Source organism: Sphaerodactylus townsendi, linkage group LG04 (assembly GCF_021028975.2).
Source record: "Sphaerodactylus townsendi isolate TG3544 linkage group LG04, MPM_Stown_v2.3, whole genome shotgun sequence".
In the NCBI taxonomy this organism is placed as follows: Eukaryota; Metazoa; Chordata; class Lepidosauria; order Squamata; family Sphaerodactylidae; genus Sphaerodactylus; species Sphaerodactylus townsendi.
The window spans coordinates 144,577,218-144,597,105 of record NC_059428.1 but is presented as its reverse complement, the minus strand read 5'-3'; the positions used below and the strand labels follow the sequence as shown (position 1 = coordinate 144,597,105).

The 19,888-nt window shown below is 51.8% G+C and overlaps 1 protein-coding gene across 1 annotated transcript in view; it reads right to left on the bottom strand.

Moving 5' to 3' along the window:
- Nucleotides 1-219: 219 nt before the first annotated feature.
- The window catches only part of PPL (periplakin), a 43,289-nt gene continuing 23,620 nt past the window's right edge, over nucleotides 220-19,888 (bottom strand). Inside the window, exons 4-22 of the mRNA XM_048493231.1 lie at nucleotides 18,175-18,295; nucleotides 16,954-17,079; nucleotides 16,499-16,540; nucleotides 15,633-15,794; nucleotides 14,706-14,813; nucleotides 14,493-14,588; nucleotides 12,880-13,002; nucleotides 12,479-12,625; nucleotides 11,501-11,652; nucleotides 11,266-11,363; nucleotides 10,691-10,848; nucleotides 9,774-9,952; nucleotides 9,202-9,340; nucleotides 8,438-8,631; nucleotides 7,259-7,409; nucleotides 6,707-6,790; nucleotides 6,194-6,310; nucleotides 5,174-5,266; nucleotides 220-4,379 (exon numbers count right to left, since the gene is read on the bottom strand). Coding sequence (XP_048349188.1) covers nucleotides 1,716-4,379; nucleotides 5,174-5,266; nucleotides 6,194-6,310; nucleotides 6,707-6,790; nucleotides 7,259-7,409; nucleotides 8,438-8,631; nucleotides 9,202-9,340; nucleotides 9,774-9,952; nucleotides 10,691-10,848; nucleotides 11,266-11,363; nucleotides 11,501-11,652; nucleotides 12,479-12,625; nucleotides 12,880-13,002; nucleotides 14,493-14,588; nucleotides 14,706-14,813; nucleotides 15,633-15,794; nucleotides 16,499-16,540; nucleotides 16,954-17,079; nucleotides 18,175-18,295 — 4,954 coding nt within the window. The 3' untranslated portion in view covers nucleotides 220-1,715. The remainder of the gene's footprint in view (nucleotides 4,380-5,173; nucleotides 5,267-6,193; nucleotides 6,311-6,706; nucleotides 6,791-7,258; nucleotides 7,410-8,437; nucleotides 8,632-9,201; nucleotides 9,341-9,773; nucleotides 9,953-10,690; nucleotides 10,849-11,265; nucleotides 11,364-11,500; nucleotides 11,653-12,478; nucleotides 12,626-12,879; nucleotides 13,003-14,492; nucleotides 14,589-14,705; nucleotides 14,814-15,632; nucleotides 15,795-16,498; nucleotides 16,541-16,953; nucleotides 17,080-18,174; nucleotides 18,296-19,888) is intronic.

Here is a 19,888-nt window from a genome sequence, read left to right as displayed (position 1 = left end):
GGGTGCATTTATATAATTCTGTTTGTCAAAGGGCTAGAAGCTTAGGTGACCTTCTCTACTAGGCCACCTTTCTCTGGATATAGGCAGCCTTCCAGTACTCGCCTTCATCATCCGCCATCTTGTATATCAAAACCTTTACACTGGATACAACAAATCTCTCAACACCTTCATCCTTTTGTAAGAACTAAAATTGAAGAAATATAAAAGGAACTCCTGAGGGATAGTTCACGGCATCTTTTTTTATTACTGTTTTGTGTTGTAGATAAAACTTCCTATTCCCTTCTACAGCAAATACTTGAGAATACACGACAGTTGAGTAGAACTAAGTTAGCAAAAACCACCAGCACAAGTATCGTACTACTGCAACATGGGAAAGAACATAGTTCTTGGGGTTAAATATTGTGATGCTGTTTCTTAGTCTCCTTCTTTGGAGGTTTGTAAAGAGAGGCTGGATGGCCATCTGTCAGGAGTGCTTTGATTGTGTATTCCTGCATGGCAGGGGGTTGGACTTGATGGCCCTTGGGGTCTCTTCCAACTCTATGATTCTAGGAGTCCATGGCTTGGGGACGGAGACAGAAGAGATGAAGGGCTTGATGCAGTAATAACATTTAGTTTCCAAAAAGTTTCACAGCCGCCACTAGCCTAGAAGGCAGGCCAGTATTCTTCCCAAACTGCTGAGGGGGCAGCTGAGAAAGCTCAGTTACAGCTACATGAGATGGGAGGTGGTACCATGGCTAGAGATCTTAATACCTGTTCCAAGGATGTGTGGTAGGAAGTGCTTTTGAGTTTGGGTGGGAGGTATAAAGGGAGTGGGGAGAGGAGCATTCACAAAAGCATGGCTCGCAGAGGATGGACATTCTCTACTAGTTCACACACCGGCCTACACAAAAATAGTTTGATATCACTGCTTGGTCCTTATCCACTGCTGTCGCGTTTTGAGTCCAGGGCTGCCCCACCCTCTAACATCAGGGTTGCTTTCATAGTGAGGTGAGTGCCCCAGGAGAGACACTCAGAATAGAACCAGAGGAGGGGGTTTCTCTTCATCCAATTTCCCCGCTCTGCTCTGCTCTCTATCTATTCCCACCTGCTTTGGAATGCGTCTAGTTCTTCCTGGCTGCTCTTGGGCAAAACCCTTTAAACGCTTTCCCAAGGGAGGGCCAACCCTGGGCTCTGCCAATCCTCCCTCCCCATGCCAAGAGTGACAAGCCCCTGGGCCAGTGGATACTTGTCCGGGAGTGGTGAGGTCACTGGCCCTCCCCCCTGGACTTCTTTATGTAGCTGGCTACCCCAGCAGACCTCCTCTGAGAAGTTCAGTGCTTCTGAGCCTGCTCCTTCAAGCTGGCTGGGCTCCTTCAAGCTGGCCAACTCCCGAGTTGTCTCGGCCAGGCCCTGCTGCAACCTGAGAGGCATCTTCCCCAGCTGTGGGCCTTGCTGGCACACTGAGCCTTTGGTGGCTTGTGGTCTCCTGGGCTAAATAAGTGCAGGGGCAGAGGTGTCATACCTGGACACAGGTATCGTGCGACCTTGAAAAATGCAGCATTTGGTTGAGGGGAGGGGGGGAATTAAGACCTTAGATTTCGGCAATGAGCCCCCTGGGAGGCAAGCAATAGGCAGCAAATGGCTGAATTGGCAACAAGGGGTGCAGCTTCAAGCCGCTGACTGCTTCAAAATAGTTCTTTTCCCCCCCGCCTTCTCTCTTGGAGAAGAAAAGGGAGCTATTTCTGTCCAGACACCAAAACCGCCAATTCCTGGATAGACATCTCCTTGTTCAGGTAACTGTCGTACTGAGCCTGGGTCAGCCTTCCGCTCTTCAAGGCATCCTCGATGGAGAACTTTTTGCCCGACTTCCGGTCGAGGATGACGGAGGACTCACCGGTGGGCCCTTTGACGGCGATCTCTTCCCAGTCGCACTCTTGGTTCTTCAGCTTCATGAAGAGGCTCCACTCGATCAGGCCGAACTTGTGGGCCTCCTCCGGGGACATCTCTTTGCCGGTGTCCGGGTCGATGACCACAATGGAGCGCCTCAAGTGGTTCTCCCGCTGCTCCCTCTTGATGGCCACGGTCTGGAGGCGGTTTTGGAGCTGCTCAATCTCCTCGTCCTTCTCTCGCGACAGCCTCTTCAGCTCTTCCATCTCTCGCTCCAAAGACTGGAAGCGGGAGTCCAGGTTCAGGTTGCTCTCTGCCGGCGACATGTTCCGCAAGTCTCGGGCTTCTGTCACGGTGAGCTCGATCTCGGACTGCAGCCTCCTGGTCTCCAGCAAGAGGTTCTTTTTCTCCATGTGCAGCTTGTGATTTTCTTCCCTCAAAAAGTCCAGCTCTTTGGAAGACTTGGAATTGTTGAACTCCACTTCGGATAACTTGGCCTCTAACCTGTTGATGTCTGCATCGAGCTCCATTTTCCGCCGGTTCTCCTCCTCCAGGCTGCTCTTCAGCTTCTGGATCTCAAACTCCGTGTCTCCCTTGTCCACCTGGACGCTCTCAGAGATGACAACCTTCTCTTTGGCCTCCATCTTCTCCAGGGCCTGCAGCTTCTTCCGCAGGGCCTCCAGCTCTGCTTGCAAGACCTGCCTCCGGTGCTTCTCCTCCTCCAGCTCCAGCTTGAGCAGGGCGTGCTCCTTTTCCTGCTGCGGGTCTTGCTGGAGGATCACCTTCTGCTTCACGGTGACCCGCTCCGTTGTCTCCCGCTCCTGCTCCTCCAGCTCGTTCAGCCGGATCCTCAGCCTCTGCACCTCCAGCTCCGCCTCTCTGCGGGCCACCCGTTCCTTCTCCAGCTCCTCCAGCTGCCGCTCCAGCTCCGACCTCCTCCGCTGCAGCTTGCGCATTTCGCTGCGGAGCGTGTCGATCTGGTTCAGCTCCTTCTCAATGCTCTGGGAGAAGGAGGTGACCTCGGCCTTCAGGGCAGGGTCCTGTTCCAGCTTCACCACCTCCTGCTGCACCACCTTCTCCTTGACCTGGGAGAGCTCTTCTTCCTTCTGCCGGATGATCTCTTCCTGGCGCTTCCGGTCCCGCTCCAGGTCCATGTGCTTCCGCTGCTCTTCGGCCAGCTGAGCCCTCAACGACTCGACCTCTTCTCTGGTCTGTGGGTCTTCCCGGTACTGCAGCACCTCCTGGACCACTTCCTTCACCTGGACCTGAGGCTGAGTGTTCTTCAGGATGTCGATCTCCTGCTTCAGCTGGTAGATCTCCAAGTCTGCCCGCTCAATGGCTCTGGTCCGGTCCAAGATCTCATCCCGGAGCTGCTGCAGCTCCATCTCGGTCTCCGGGTCGTTCTTGTACTTGATTACTTCCTTGATGACCTCTTGCACTTCCACCTGGGGCCCCCGGTTCCGTAGAATGCCCAACTCGCCCTGGCAGTCCTTCAGCTGTTCCTCCCCGCCTCGGAGTTTCCCCTCCTGCTCCACCAGCTGCAGGCGGAGGTCGGCCACCTCATTTTCCGCCTGGGGGTCCGGCCGCACAATCTCCCGGACTTTCTCCTGGACGATCACCTTGGCGTTCTCCTCTTCCAAGGCGTGGATCTTGCGGAGCAGCTCAGCCTTCTCCCGCTCGTTGGAGCGCCCTTTGGCCTTCTCTTCCTCGTACTGGCGCCGCAGCTCATTCACCTCTCTCTCGGTCGCCAGGTCCTTCTCCACCGTTAGCACCTCCTTGACAGTGATCTTCCCCTCGGCCATGGCCCGCTCCTTTTCCAGCCGCTTCAGCTTGTCCTGCAAGAAGCGCAGCTCCTCCTCCTGGCGCTGCCTGAGTGCGCTTTCCCTCTGCTTGCTCTCCTGCAGCGACTGGTATTCCGCCTCCAGCTGGGGGTCATTCTGCAGCTTCACCACTTCCTTCTCGGTCACCTTCTCCTGTGCCGTGTTCTTCTCCTCAGACAAAGTGGCCACCTGTCTGCGCAGGACGGCCATCTCGCTCTCCCGGGACCCTTCCTGCCTCTTCAGCTCTTCCAGCTCCTCCTTCAGCTTCAGGATCTCTTCCGCCTGCGCCTTGTCTGGCTCAATCCTCAGGACCTCCTTGACCACATACTCTTGCCCGCCTTCTTTCTTCTCGCGCTCCAGCACACGCAGCTTGAGCTTTAGGCCCTCCACTTCATCCTGCAGTGCCTGGTTCCTGCGCTGCTCCTCCGACAGGTTCTGTTGCATCTTGTGGAAGCTCCCGTCCAGCTGCGGGTCGGGCACCTTCTTCACCACCTCCTTCCTGAGCACGGACTCCTGCGGCTTCTGGTTCTGCAGCAGGAGGATGTTCTCCTGGATCGCCTTGATCTCCGCCTCCAGCTGTTGCCGCCGCTGGCTCTCGTCGTCCAGCTCCTTCTTGAGCTTCCAGATTTCCTCCAGTGGCCTCTCGGAGCGGTGGGTCTGGACCGACTCACGCGTCACGTGGGTGTCGGGCTGCTGTCGAGGGGAGGAGAAAAGGTAGAGTCAGCTCAAGGTTCTACTGCCGAGGCAAGATATTGTGCTCTTGTCCCGCCTGCCCGAAGTCAGCAACTAATTTTGCCCCATGTTGGGTTGTGCTTTCGTTGTTGTTGTTGTTGTTGCAAACAACTTGTACATCCCATTTAAGTCAGCTTATCGGCCAGATTTGTCAGGTAAATGTTACCTGGGGCCTTAGGAACACTAAGAATCTGGATTGTATCTGCAGCCCTATTGAGCTAACTATGAAGGCATCTTCCAATCTCTTCCATCCCAGGAGGAGGAGGAGGAGGAGGAGGGGGGCGGTGGCGGTGGCGGTGGCGGCAGCGGCGGAGGAGGAGGAGGAGGAGGAGGAGGAGGAGGAGGAGGAGGAGGAGGAGGAGGAGGAGGATTCATATCCCCCCCTTTCTCTCCAGTAAGGAGACTCAATGGGGCTGACAAGCTCCTTTCCCTTCCCCCCCTTACAACAAACACCCTGTGAGGTGGGTGGGGCTGAGAGAGCTCCAAAGAACTGTGACTAGCCCAAGGTCACCCAGCTGGCGTGTGTTGGAGTGCACAGGCTAATCTGAATTCCCCAGATAAGCCTCCACAGCTCAAGCGGCAGAATGGGGAATCAAACCCGGTTCCTCCAGATTAGAATGCACCTGTTCTTAACCACTGCGCCACTGCTTCTCCGGGATTGACTTGTACAACTAGCTGACATCTGCTGAGCTTCAAGTGTAAGGTCTGGATTCTGGCCAGGGGAGTCATTTATTTTTTTTCTCTCTCACACACACCTGTCTCAGGAGGTTCTGGGCAAACTCCAAGTTCTGTAGCCGTTGCCTGTTGACAGCATTCACTTCTGTGTACTTGGCAGACAGGTGAGCTTCCTAAGATGGTGAAAAAAGAAGAGAGACTCAGGAAACCGTTTCAGGAAGGCAGTTGTGCTAGTCTAAAGAAGGAGAACGCAGAGTCTGAACTCTCTGGCATCATATCTCTGGAGGGCTTTGTCCCCAAACCTCCAGGAATTTCCTAACTGGGAGCTGACAACTCTATTGTTCAGGGTAAAGAGGGCGGGGCAGAGCAGTTCATGTGGCTCTGGACTGGCAGTTGTGGGTTTTCTGGGCTGGGTGGCCATGGTCTAGTCGTTTTTGCTCCTACCAGTTTGCCTGCATCTATGGCTGGCATCTCCAAAGGCATGGCACGATTAAGATGTGGCACCACAGAACAAAAACTACCAGACCACAGCCATACATTGGGCGTACACTGAAAATGCTGGGGGGAAGAATTAGGACTAATAAAAGGAAACATTTCTTCACGCAACGTGTGATTGGTGTTTGGAATATGCTGCCACAGGAGGTGATGATGGCCTCTAACCTGAATAGCTTTCAAAGGGGCTTGGACAGGTTGATGGAGAAGTCAATCTATGGCTACCAGTCTTGATCTGAGACTGCAAATGCCTTAGCAGACCAGGTGCTTGGGAGCAGCAGCAGCAGCAGAAGGCCATTGCTTTCACATCCTGCATGTGAGCTCCCAAAGGCATCTGGTGGGCCACTGTGAGTAGCAGAGTGCTGGACTAGGTGGACTATGGTCTGATGCAGCAGGCTCTTTCTTATGTTCTCACACAACCTGAAAAACCCGCAACAGCCAGTTGATCCAGCCCATGGAAGTCTTCAACAACACGCCACTTTACCCTCTTCGCTGGAGGGGCAGAATTCAGACACTAATAGTCCTACCATGAGGAGGAGGAGGGGGGGCGGGCTTAACGGCCCATTTAGGAGAGGCCGGGACTAAAACTGGGTTCAGGACTAAGGTACCTCCTCTTTCACTTTTGCAGCAGGAGACTGAAGTCTGGGTCTCTTGTTCATGAACCCATTGCGCCCGTTCTCCAAGTCGAGGATAGATCTCAGCTTCTCCGCTTCCAGCTCATAGTCCTGGGGGAGGAATGGAGACCGATAAAGAGCATGAACGTGCTGAATGCAACCAAGCCTACGGAAGGCTGTGCTGAACCAACCCTCCTGTCTTCTGCCACCCTTTTGGGTCTCCTTCCTGACATGGGGGATAAAGCTCCTGGCCGACATTGCAAGGCTGTTGTAAGGACAAGCAAACTAATGTGGGCTGAGGACTTCCGGTCTGCTGCACAGACCTATTTGTAACATCAGTCAAAGTTACAACAATGCAGCTGACCTCAGATGCTCAGAATTTTGGCTTGTTTCCGTCAGGGTCGTGCGCTTTGGTCAGGAGGTCATGCTGTTGGGCGGAGGTCAGAGTGCTTCTTGTCTCTGAGCAGGCCATTCCGATTTCTCTCTCCGCTCCCGCCCAGTTCTTACCTTCACTGCCTGCTGGTAGCGCTGAGCATCAGCCGAGACCCGGTTGACCTCTTGCTCTTTGCTGGCGATGTCTCCCAGCAGGGCCTGCAAAAGGGGACCAAGCAGAAGTCAAACAGGAAGGAACATCACCCCTCTTGGAGTCCTGCCGACATGGTGGTCTTTTACTTCCTGAAATGTGTTATGTCGTACACGTTAAGGGGCATCTTGCAGAAAGAGCATGCCGGCTGGTTGGAAAGAATGGCTCCTGATTCCCTGCCCCCATAGGGGAAACACTATGGGGTAACCCATAACCTGCAGACTTTGCTGCTGTGGAGCTCACTTGCCCCATAGAAGCTTGCCCCATAGAAAGAGCAAAACTGTCTTAGCTTCTTGTCTGAGCAGTGTACTGCTGCCTACCAATATTCAGAAATAAGAATAGCTTCCTCCATCATACCCTTTGGCTGGGCCACCGATCAGCTGGAAATACCATTGTTCTGATCCAGTACAAACCACCTTCTATTCCCGCCCCAGTCTCCAGCTTCCCGGGACAGACAAAAAAGGGCGCCCAATTACCCTTTGGTTCTTCAGCTTCTTCTCCACGTTGGCGACGCTGTCCGTTTCTTGTGGCTCGTAATTTGGCACATTGCATAGGAAACGGGTCAGGTTATGGTAGCCAGCACGATAGTCGGAATAGGCTGATTTGGCTTTCTGGAGGGTCTGAGACCTAAGAAGAAGATTTTGGATTTATACCCCCCCTTTCTCAGGCCCAAGTTCACCCAGCAGGAATGCAGGAGTGCAGAAACACATCTGGCTCACCAGACAAGCCTCTGCCACTCAGGTGGAGGAGTGGGGAATCAAACCTGGTTCTCCAGATTAGAATCCACCTGCTCTTAACCACTACACCACACTGAAGGGGTTGCAGTAAACCCTGTTGGTTACAGCTATCTGCAGCACATACTTCCATTTGTCCAGGAAAAAACTAGGTTGATCCCGGTTTGGGTGAGGGTTATGTTTAGTGTCAGGCTAGGACCTGGGAGACCTGAACTCAAATCACTCCGAGTGACCTTGAAATACTCTCACAGCTGAACCTACCTCGTGGGATTGTTGTGTGGACAAACTGGGGAGAGCCACATACCTACCCAGAATTCCTGGGAAGAGGGACAAAATTGAAATGACTAGATGGTTGCTGTGTAGAAATACATGTTTAGCCATTTTGTGAAAAATCTGCACAAGCTCTGGGACATGGCTTTCTTCAAAAAGGCTTTCCTGGCCATGAGATTTCGCTTGAGATATTCTGGAATTCTCCGCCTTTGGGAGAAACCGAAAGAAGGAAAATTGCTTCCAGCAATTGCCTGTTGTCATGACAACTGGATTGTTTGGAAATTGCTCTTGTGTGTAGTAAATGATGCACCTTTTGAAATGTTTTTAAAAGGCAATATTTTTAGCCTGTTGCGTTGGCTGGGCTTGGCCCTCTTTTGGGGAAACTTAGACTTAGTTCTGCCTGTGCGACTGGTGCTGAGCAACAAGCACTCTCCAATGATTTCGGTCGCCTTTTGGGGAGGGCGGGGTACAAATAACGCAAATATACACATAGACCCGCATATACACGCACAAAGAGACCCGTCAAATAAAAGCATATATTTTGCCAGTTGGTTTTCCCGGCCCTCAATTGCCCTGCCTCCCATTGCTGTCACTTCCCACCAGTTCGCCATTACTTTTTTTTTTTTTTTTGCACCCCAGCTGCCACCTGACCTGTGGTCGATCTGCTTGCCGAGGTTGTTGAACCTCTGGTTGAGTTTGTGGAGCTCGGCCTCCTGGCGCTCGATGTCCGGGCAGTGCTCCTGGAACCGGCTGGCCAGGGAGCTGGAGCACTTCTTGGCCCTCTGCAAGTCTTGCTCTGCCTCGTTCAGCAAGGGCTGTTGGGCCTGCACCTCAGAGCCCAGGATCTGGACCGGGGAGAGGGAGGAAGAGAAGGCAGCAATATTCAACTTACTCACTGCATTGTGTGTGCATGCAGGTGTATGTGGGGCGACCTGTGCTTTGGAGGTGTATGTATCCACCTTGGTGATGGAGACTGGCCACGAGGATGTGAAAGATCTCTGTGACCTTGGAGAGTGGCAGCCACTCAAGGAGACTCAAGGGGCTGACAATCTCCTTCCCTCCCCCCACCACTCTGTGAGGTTGGTTGGGCTGAGAGAGCTCCAAAGAACTGTGACTAGCCCAAGGTCACCCATCTGGCGCGTGTTGGAGTGCACAAGCTAGTCTGGTTCACCTCCACAGCTTAAGAGGCAGAGCGGGGAATCAAACCTGGTTCTCCAGATTAGAGTGCACCTGCTCTTAACCACCACGCCACGCTGGCTCTTGGGAATATACTGACCTTGATTGACCAAGGTTTTGGTTCAGTGCAAGGCACACACATGTGTGTTGTGCTCTGCAGCACCTGCCAGTGGGATTCTAGTCAGCAAAGAGGAACCTCGTCGCATGGTGGATCCGTTGCGTGAAAGCCAAGTGCTCACCTGCAGCTCCTCTTCTTTGCGGTCCAAGCCCCGGACGTCTTCTGGGATGGTGTCCTCGATGGCTAGCTTGTTCTCGTAACCGGAGAGCACGTCTCTCACCTGCTGCAGGCTCTTCTCAAGGTGATTGGCCACGTCGACTCTACCAAGACACACAACCCCCCAAAATAACCCCTTTGAAGGCACAACCGACACTTGCCGACGTCCCAGGCAAATCGAGGATCCCTTTTCCCAGCGCAGAACTTTAAAGAATAGACCTGATTCCATTATGAGGATTTTATTGAGCTAATGGGCTGGGTCCCTGAGGCTCAAATTCCTCTGCGTCCTCATCTGTCCCGGAGGATCATCAAATCGCTCATCAGCAGAGAGCAAAGCACCAGCAAAGTGAGATATTTGGGTGATGGTAATGGTAGAAATGGAAACCCAAAGAGACAGCTGAAGATACCCAGAAGGCCCCAAGTGAAGGCCCTCCGCTCCACGGCAACGGTTTGGCTCAGAGCTTTGCACCAGCAGATGTCCCTCCAAGAGGGTCCATTGTCAAACTCAGCTCATAGAAGCCAGGGTGGGAGCCTTACTTTTCCTGAGCGGCACTCAGCAGCTGGACCACGTGGTTGTACTTGTTGCTGGTCTCCTCCGCCCGGTTCTTGACCAACGTGGTGCTGCCCGTGTCAGGGACTGACTTGGCGAAGGCCTCACAGTCTTTGATCCTGCGGACCTTCTCCGGCTCGATGCGGCGGAGCTCGTTGGTTATATTCTGCAAAGAGAGGACAGGGAGGCAGAGAGAGAGAGTCACACAGTGGGCGAGGGGCTCTTTTCTATTGGCCGTCTCCTTGAGTTGGGGTCTTGCTGACTGGCATGTCGGTGCCGCCTTCTGGCCCCTATTTGAGGCTGCAGTGTAGAGGATGAAGGGAGATGTGTTGTTTTGTCTGGTCCTCATATTGGCCACCCCGGTTCCTGTATCAGCCTCTTGCATTTTAAAAAATTATTATTACTGTTATTTATTAAATTTAATAGACCGCCCACTCCCAAAGGGCTCTGGGCGGTTCACAGTAAAACCAATCAACACAAAGCAAACGTAAAACAATTCAGTCCAATAAATACATTCGAATCCGATAACAGTTCCATAAAAACAATTTAGCGGCGTCCAAGAAATCCCTCTGCGGGAGAGGACCAGCAGTATGCCAGTTAGGTGGTACACGGGGACTGTAAGGAGGGCGGGCAATCAGCAGCCAGCCTCACCCAAAGCCCGGCGGAACAGCTCAGTTTTGCAGGCCCTGCCGAACTCACCAAGATCCCGCAGGGCCCTAACAGCTAGAGGAAGAGTGTTCCACAGGCAGGAACCAGGGCTGGCCCGGATAGAGGCTAGCTGCATCATTGAGGGGCCGGGGACCGCCAGCAAATTTGCCCCTGCAAAACGCAGAGGCCAAGTTGGGGCATATGGGGTAAGACGGTCCCTTGCATCTTGCTCTCCTCCCTCGTAGACCATCTTTACCTTCAGCTCCTTGGAACGCTCCGCACTGTCCTGCACGGCCCGACTCTGCTCCAACGGAGGGCGCAGGTGCGCTGTGATGGCTTTCTCTTGTTTCTCTAACTCACTGTTCACTTTCTCCAGCCCTGCCAGCAGCTGCCGCCCCTGTATGGACGTTGCATCTAGGGGAAGAGGGAGGCAAGGAAAAAGATTTGTCACGGTCCCCGGTCAGCAACTCAGGCAGCGCTACGAGTTCTAAGTCTTATCGTTTAAGAGGAGGCCAGAAGTCCACCTAAAGAGATTCCCCCTAAACTTCAGGAAAAACTTCCTGACAGTCAGGGCTGTCAACAGTGGAATGCACTGCCTCGGAGTGTGGTGGAGTCTGATTCTTTGGAGGTTTTTAAACAGAGGCTGGATGAACATGTGTCGGGAGTGCTTTGATTGAGTGTTCCTGCATTGCAGGGGGTTGGACTTGATGGCCCTGGGGTCTCCTCCAACTCTATGATTCTTAAGTCGATCGTATACAGAATAAAGGGAAGATCAAAGAGTTGCACTCAGACTCAGACCTTTCCCCTACCCTGGAGTTAAAAGGCTCCCACCTCCAAAACTGTCCACCTTCATGCTGTCGTGCCGCTGCTGCAGAAGGGTCCTGGTGCCAGCCATCTTCTGCTTCACGCTCTGATATTGTCCAGAGATGCTACAGGAGAAGACCAGGCAGAGTCAGCTGGCGAATAACGTAGCGTTCCGGTGCTTAAAAAGAAGGGGGGGGGGCTAGAAGGGAAGTGAGCCCTTGTGCTGTCCCACCGCTTGCATCCGATAGGGGGTCCCGCTTACTTGTCGGTAACGGTCAACGATTCCGGATCTGTCGGGGGGATCATGAAGCAGACGCCGGGGGCAGTGATGGCACTCGCCGCGCTGTCCGTTACCTCCCAGAGGTCACCGTTGTTCTTCTGCAGCATGTAGGTGCTTCCACGCGTGATCTGACACTGGGGGGTTGAAAAGAGTTTGCTGCCAAAATGCAGACGCTGCTTCCGCATGGGCACAGCCTGGTGGGAGCCCCCGTCTCCTGACAGCTTCTGTTTCACGCCAGAAGAGCAGGAAGAAGTTGTGCCGTTCCAAAGTAGGGTGAGTGGGTGGGAAGGTGTACTCGTTGCAATTATACAGAAGCACCAATGACCACATTGTGAGCCCCTCAGGTCCCAACAGTCCACAGTCAATGGAGATGTGGAATTTGCTGCCAGAAGCTACAGGGAGGGCCACAAGCATAAATGGCTTTGAACGGGGGTTAGACAGAATTCACAGAGGGTAGACCTATCAGTGGCTACCAGCCGTAGTGACTAAAAAAACCCTCCATGTTCAGGAGCAGTCATCCTCTGACTACCATGCCAGAAGTCAACATCAGGGGAAAGCCTCAGCCCTTGCCCTATTATTGCCCCTCCAAAAGAAGAAGAAGAGCTTGGATTTATATCCCCCATTTCTCTCCTGCAAGGAGACTCAAGGTGGCTTACAAACTCCTTTCCCTTCCTCTCCCAAAAACAACCACCCTGTGAGGTGAGTGGGGCTGAGAGACCTCCAAAGAACTGTGACTACCCCAAGGTCACCCAGCTGGCATGAGTTGGAGTGCACAAGCTAATCTGGTCCACCAGGTAAGCCTCCACAGCTCAAGTGGCAGAGCAGGGAATCAAACCCAGTCTCCAGATTAGAGTGCAGCTGCTCTTAACCACCACACCACGCTGGCTTGGGCACTGTGTGAGGCAGGATCCTGGACTAGACAGACCTGCAGGTCTGCTGACGTTCCGATGAGATGCTTACCTGCTCGTTCTCATAGTCGCAGAGCGCTTCCACTGGGATGGGCTTGAGGGGGGTCTCCCGGCGATACTTCAGCGGAAGCACTTGCTGACTGCGTTTCTGCAGGGACTTCACCACGTCCTCGTACTTATCCAGGGCTTTCTCTTGGTCCTGCCCAAAGAGGAAAGCAAAGGTAACAGTGCTGGCAGGGTGGACGCAAGGAGCAGGACCATCCAAGGGAGAAAGGGATAGATCAGCAGGGCCACCTCTCCCAAATCTCAATAGCAAGGAGCCCAGGGTACGCTATCGAAGAGAATCTCCAACTCTCATAACAGGAAGTATCTGTAATGTGCAGCTTTCCAGATGTCAGCCTGTGTCGTCCTACGTTTCTGGCACAGTATTGCTGCAGTCTGATGGGTACTTGCCTCCAGTTCCCGTAGCAAAGATTCGATCTGGAATCTGTCCTTGAAATCCGGGCTGTACTTCTGATCCAAGTCTGTGTCCACTTTCCTGAGAAGCTCCTGAGCGTCTTTAGCATCTTTCTGAAACTATAACCCCCACCCCCCAAAAACGATAGTCATTATCGATATAACATCAACGCCTTGCATGTATCTGTTGTGCTGCTAACAAGGGGGAAATGGTCACACTGGCGAGGAAGAAGAATCCCTTGGCCTGAGCGTTATGTCTTGGTATAATGTACCTTGCAGGGCTGTGGTGAAAAGGGGGGAAGGATTGCTTACTCTGAAACTCACTGAAGAACTGGTGGAGTGAAAATGTAAGGGACAGACTTTTAGCTCAGCTTTTAAGGCCCTCGTCTTTAGACACAATTGGCTGTTCAATTACTAATTCTCATTCTCCTCTCACATACACCCTTCCTGAAATCTGGAAGCCTGCTGGAAATTTTTCTAACAAAAAGAGAGAAAGGGCGGAAAGAAGGAAAAGAGAGAGGAAAAGATGGCCTTCTTTCTGCATTTTCTGGTCCCCCCCCCCCTACTGACTCTGTGCAATATGCTCTGACCCTCACTTTTTCTATGCTGCGACCAGAATCCTCTTGACAGGTCAAAAGAATCATGAGCCCAGATGTTCCTTGTGAGCAAGGCTCTCCACCAGGGATGGTCAGACCCAACGAGGCCTCGCCTACCCACAAATCCTTCAGGAGCAACACACCAAAGAGCATGCCCTTTATCTCTGGGGAAAACAAGCACCATATAGGAATCATTTGCCTCGGAGACACCTCCAAAAGGTTGAGGCCGTGGCTTGGGAAAGAATGCTAAAGGAAACAGGTTGGGCTAGGTCGTTTTCACAACGGGATGTTTCCCATGCAGACATTCAGCATCCCCAGACAAGGCCCGGCTAGACAAAATGTCTGGAAGGAGAGGCTTGCAATGTACAGATAAGCGGAGATGCCTCCCCGCCTTTCTCTGTGGCAAAAGGTGTGCGATGTGACATCTGTCTTGCAGCATCCAGAAAAACAATTCTCAGAGCTAGCACAAGAGGAGGAGGAAGAAGAATTGGATTTATATCCCCCCTTTCTCTCCTGTAGGAGACTCAAAGGGGTTTACAAACTCCTTTCCCTCCCCCCACCCTCACAACAAATACCCTGTGAAGTAGGGGCGGCTGAGAGAGCTCCGAAGAACTGTGACTAGCTCAAGGTCACCCAGCTGGCGTGTGTTGGGGTGCACAGGCTAATCTGAATTCCCCAGATAAGCCTCTGCAGCTCAAGCAGCAGAGCAGGGAATCAAACCCACTTCCTCCTGATCAGAGTGCACCTGCTCTTAACCACTACACCACTGCTGCTCCAAGCAGAGGTGAAAAACAGCCATCGCTACAGCAGAGTGGGAAGAACAGGAGGCAAGTGAGGATTTTGAACCCGCCAGGTGGTAACCCAGGCAAAACGATGCCCATCTCTTGATGAGCCATTCTTCATGCCATCCCAATTGGGCAGTTCTCGCACCTTCTCCCACATTTCGTGGTGCTTGCCTCAAAGCCTGCCTTCTCCCCACCCTATCCGGAGGTTGACCACTTGATCTCCAGGTACCTGGTGGTAGTCCTCCATAAACTTCAGGTGGCTTTCTTCACAGATGAGCAGGTTGAGATACTCCTTCCAGTCAGCATGAACCGCCTCCACGTGAGCCTGCGAGAGACAGGGAGAGCAGGCCTCAGGGGATGCCCGACTCTCGGTCGGTGGAGCCCGTGACAGGATTCAGAGCGGGGAAACTGGGGGGACCGGGGCATCTTGAAACAAACTCACCTCAATGGGGATCTTCCCAGGGTGAGCTTGAGCCAGCAGATGGTCGCCGTCTTTGTGAAGTTTGTTGATGGTGTCTTCTTTCTCTTCTAACTTTCGATTGATGAAGTTCTAGAAAGTGACAATATGGCAAGAGGAGGGTGAATCAGGCCTTTGGCATAGATGGGCCCAGAGCTACTGACAACTGGACGTGCAGGTAATCCTCAAAATCCCACTGATCTCATGAAAACATCCAAAGAGCCCTCCTGAATTAGAAGAAGAGGAGGAGGAGCAGGAGGAGGAAGAGGAGTTTAGATTAATATCCCCCCTTTCTCTTCTGTAAGGAGACTCAAGGTGGCTTACAAGCTCCTTTCCCTTCCTCGCCCCACAACAGACACCTTGTGAGACAGGTGGGGCTGAGAGAGTTCTAAGAAAACTGTGGCTAGCCCAAGGTCACCCAACAGGAATGTAAGAGGGTGGAAACACATCTGGTTCACCAGATAAGCCTCTGCCACTCAAATGGAGGAAACTGAGGCTATTGTACTTTGGTCACATGATGAGAAGACAAGACAGAAATATTAAGAAAATATGAAGGCGGCAGGAAGAAGAAGCGACATGGGATGGGTTGACTCAGTAAAGGCAGCCACGCCCCCAATTAGGAATGCCAAGCAAGGCTGTCAAGGACAGGACATTTGGTCACAGGATCATCGCAAGCTGGAAACAACTGGATGGCACTTGAAAGACACAATGATGGATGTACCGTCTTCAACTCTTTGGAGGAAGGACCTCTCTTTCTCAGCTCTTCAGCGTCTCTCGGAGCCAGCAAAACAGGAGAGACCCACCACAAAGTTCTCAGAGGCTCAGAAAACTACTGGCTACTTAACTGGCTTGTGCGCTTGGATGGCAGAAATCAGCTTTGCTGGCTTTACCAAGAACAAACGAAGCCCTTACCTCGTACTGACGGCGCCGACTGGGGTAGTCCAGGTTGCGATCGCTCCAGTCGTACTGCATTCGGTCCTTGGCCTGCTGGTCGAGCCAGTAGAGTTTGTTGGTGCAGCGTTGCATGTAGTCCTGCAGGGAATTCAAATCCTGCTGCCTTTGCTGAGACGCTGACTGCAAGGCGAAAGAAAGAGTGTCCAGACGTGAAAAGCGGAAGCCACCCAAGACTCCTCTGGAACAAAGGAGTCTGGCTTGTTTTGGTCTCAAGCCAGAGTATCTATCGTCGTAGCACTGGGTGCCATCAAGGGGTGACTTCCTTGGTGCTGTCCTATCCAAGAACGAACCATGGCCGATGTTGCTTATTTTCCAAGCTGCGACAAGATTGGGCTAGTCCAAGATATTCAGGCTGCTATCTGGCTAGTAGGCTGTTATTCTGCATATCCCCCACACAGCTCGGAGTGGCAGATGCGCACAGCGTTAGCTTCCTCCGAACAACACAAATGCATTTTGATCTTTTGGCGAGACAGAGTATAGTGGGACAGTACTTTCCTCTGCCACCACACTCAACATGCTGGACCTTCTTGGTTGTAGAATGTGCCGCCTGGGTCCTAGCACCTACCGGCTTGCAAAAGGCAAGTATCGGGGATAAATGCTCTTCTATCCAAGTGCCATGTTCCATAATGGTTTTGACAAAGGTAAAAATGAATGATATTTCTCATATTCATTTGGGACTATATTCTAGTGCAGAAGCATTTAATTTTGACTGCTGAACCTCAACTGAGCAGACTAACATCTTTATCAGAGACAGAGTATACAAATGTAACAATTCCACCCCCACCCCTGGCACTACACAGCTAGGGCTCCCAACCATGTCTTACCAATAATTTCTGATATTTCATCTGTAGTCCGCTTGTGTATTCCTGGAAACAGAGAGAAGAATATGGATGTTACTAAAAAGCACACTGGAAATTGTAGCTCTGAATTCTATGCCACAAAACTTATGGATATTTCTTTATGCTATTTATAGCCTGCCTTTCTCACAGCAACAGGATAGGGAAGCATTTGAAAAGGTTTGTGACAGCCAGGCACAAACTTATCAGAGCTGTTCATGCTTCAAACTGGGTAGTACAGCTGAAGCTGCTTTATACTGAATTATCCGACTATCGGACCATCAAGGGTAGTACGGTCTACTCAAAGTGGGAGTGGATCTTCAGGTTCTCAGGCTGAGGTCTCCCACATTGTCAGCCACCTGATCCCTTCAGGTGGAGATGCCAGGAATCAAACCTGGCATGTTCTACATGCTAACAGATGCTCTGCCACTGAGCCACCATACCTTGTCTCCTTCCTTGCTGATGTGCGGGCCGATCGCCATCACCTCGTTGTGGAAGATGTTGTGCTCTTCCACCTGATTGTTGACAGACGGCAAGTCGGTCCCAAAGCCCTGGCTGAGCAGTTTCTCCTGGAGCCGAAAGAATGTGATTAGCATAGCTCTTTCTGAGTACAGGGGAGGAAGACTTTCCCTGTGTGGAAAATGGAGCCCCCTTTTCCCTATCGAAAGAGTCAACCCTTTACTCCACAATAGCGCTGGCCCAATCCAGATCAGAGCTCTGACAAGCTTGCCTTCTGTGTCAAACTGGCCTTGTGCTGAAATGGAGCGGGCAAAGCATTCCCACCATGCCAGCACACGGTTTCACCTGTGCTGTTTGCCACGTGTCAGACTTTTGTGAAAAGGCAGAGAAGCAAGGCAGGATTTCTGCAGAGGGAGGCAACAACCCTTGCTTTGGATTCAACGGGAAGATGGCTGCCAGTCAACTCAGTACAACACAGTGTACTGTGGCCTCTGCTCAAAGGCGTCTTGTCTCCAGCCAGGAGTTGCAAAGTTAGCAACCCCTCCAGAGCACAAAGCCACCTGTGATGCCGAAGCTGGGTGTGTCTCCAGCTGACACCCAGAGAGGATGTGGGGGATTTCTGCCTGGAAGCTGGTCAGACAACTGTGAGAGGAACAAAGTCAATGGCAGGGAGACGGGCAGCCCCGGGCATGAAACCAGCCCATTAACACTGCTTGGTACCTAATGAACGGGCTGCCACATTTTCATTCACAAAAGCCGACCCTACGCGAGCTTCTCAGCCTCATCAGAGAGCAACTTCCAAGCTTATCTCGGAAAGGGGAGAAGAATCTCCCCTTTTTTTGTAATTTAAAAGCAGAGGCCCTAATGCAGAGACAGCCTGGGATTTCATTTCCCTTCAAAATGGCTGCAAGAGGGAAAGGGGACTGAAGAGAGCAGCGCTTCCAAGAGGCGAACCCAAAAGATGTAGTAGATTGAATCACTTTACACTATGGGTGGGGATCCACTTTTGAAACCTGCCTTGTTTTTTTATGCAAGCAGAAAGCTAGTGCAGCAGGGATAAAAGAGTCTAGGCCTGCCCTCTTCCTGCTGCACTAGTTTTCTGTTTTCAGGGGGAATACCACCTTGTGCTTGTAGCTGGGCCTCCTCGATCCACACGCAAGAGCAGATGGGACCATCTCGGCTTTCTGGAGCAAAGGATGCTTTACCTGTTTCTCCTTGATCACCGCAGACCAGTCGACTTGCGGTTCTATCTGCTGCGGGGTGAAGTTGTAGATCTGGTCGTGTTTCACGCGCAGGTTGGCCACTCTCTCCTTCAGCTGCCGGATGCTGGGAGAAGCAGAAAGATTTGTGCGATGTCCAAAGAGCAACAGGCGAAGTAGAGAGACACAGCTGTGTTCCCCGCTGCCCTGCAATTCCACTTGTCCCCTTGCATGAGGATTGACTTGAGCAGACAAACTGTCTCCTGCAATCTTGCTCTTTGCCTAAGGACACCTTAAAATGGTTCTCATAGGCTCCAGTGAAGGAAAGGGTGGCCCGTCTTTGAGCAGGGTAATCGACTTTTTAAAACCGTTGGGAAGTAAGGGGAGGAGGAGGCTGTGTTCATCTGAGGTCCCTCCTGCATGTGCAGAATAATGCACTTTCAATCCACTTTCACAACGGTTTGCAAGTGGATTTTGCTACTTCGGACAGTAATATCTAGCTGCAAAATGCACTGAAAGTGGATTGAAAATGCATTATTCTGCATGTGCAGAAGAGGCCTGAGAGCCGGTTGCTTTTATCCTTCCTAAACCTCGGTGGCTTGGAGTGTTAATTTTAAGATTCGACATATTACCTGGGGAGCTGGTGATTTAACCTTGGGGATTTTTGCTAATCGATCTTTGAACTTCATTTGAACAGCAAAAGTCCCTGATTTCATGAACCTTTCAATGAAGAAGACTGGATGGGGAAATTACCTTAGGCTCATCCAGCTGCCACCCCCCCTGAGTTTCATGGAGCGTTGGGAACACATGGGAAGAGGGTGAGCAAACAAGCCATTCCATACACCCCTGCATCCAAAATGCTACAATCCCCTCCCAATGTAAACAGTATAACTTGTGCAAATGCACTGTATCAATTAATCAGATTGTATAATATAGAGTGTAATCCAAAGCAGAGTTATACCCTTCTAAGCCCATCGGGTTCTGTGGAATTTTCCCTCTAATCAATATAGATTGTTATTGTACTTTTGCAAGCATTCTTTGCATGCACATCCCACCTTCAGACTGGGATATAAAGGTTCAGATCTCCATTTCTACCCTGTTGCGTCTCACGAGTGGAGTTCTGACTCTTGAATCTTACGCCCCAAAACTATTGTTGGCTACTAGACTCAAATCTAACTATTCAACTGGTTGTGGTGGGTTTTCCAGGCTGTGTGGCTGTGGTCTGGTAGATCTTGTTCCTAACGTTTTGCCTGCGTCTGTGTATCACAGATGCAGATGAAACATTAGGAACAAGATCTACCAGACCACGGCCACACAGCCCGAAAACCCCACCACAACCACTTGAATCCGGCCAAAAAAGCCTTTGACAATACGTTAACTATTCAAGTTATGCATGACCACACTCCACGACATCTCGTGGTTGACTCTGCCTCCTGCCTTAGCCATTTTGTGATTGGGCCCACTGCCCCGAGTCAGAAGTTTTCACAGGCTTAAAAAAGTTGGGGACACCCCCCCCCCCATCCCCACTGTATCCAGTACACCACACTAGCAGTAACTCTGCTTTCATTTGCATTGTTATGGTCTTTAATTGGCCAGGCTAGCTTTGAGCAAACATCCAGCTAGTGACAGAAAGGTTTGGGGTGGTATCTTTTTCCAGCTGCTTCAAGGAAGCTCACGCATTTTCCCTGTGTGGTATACTTCTACGGTACATGGAAGTTCC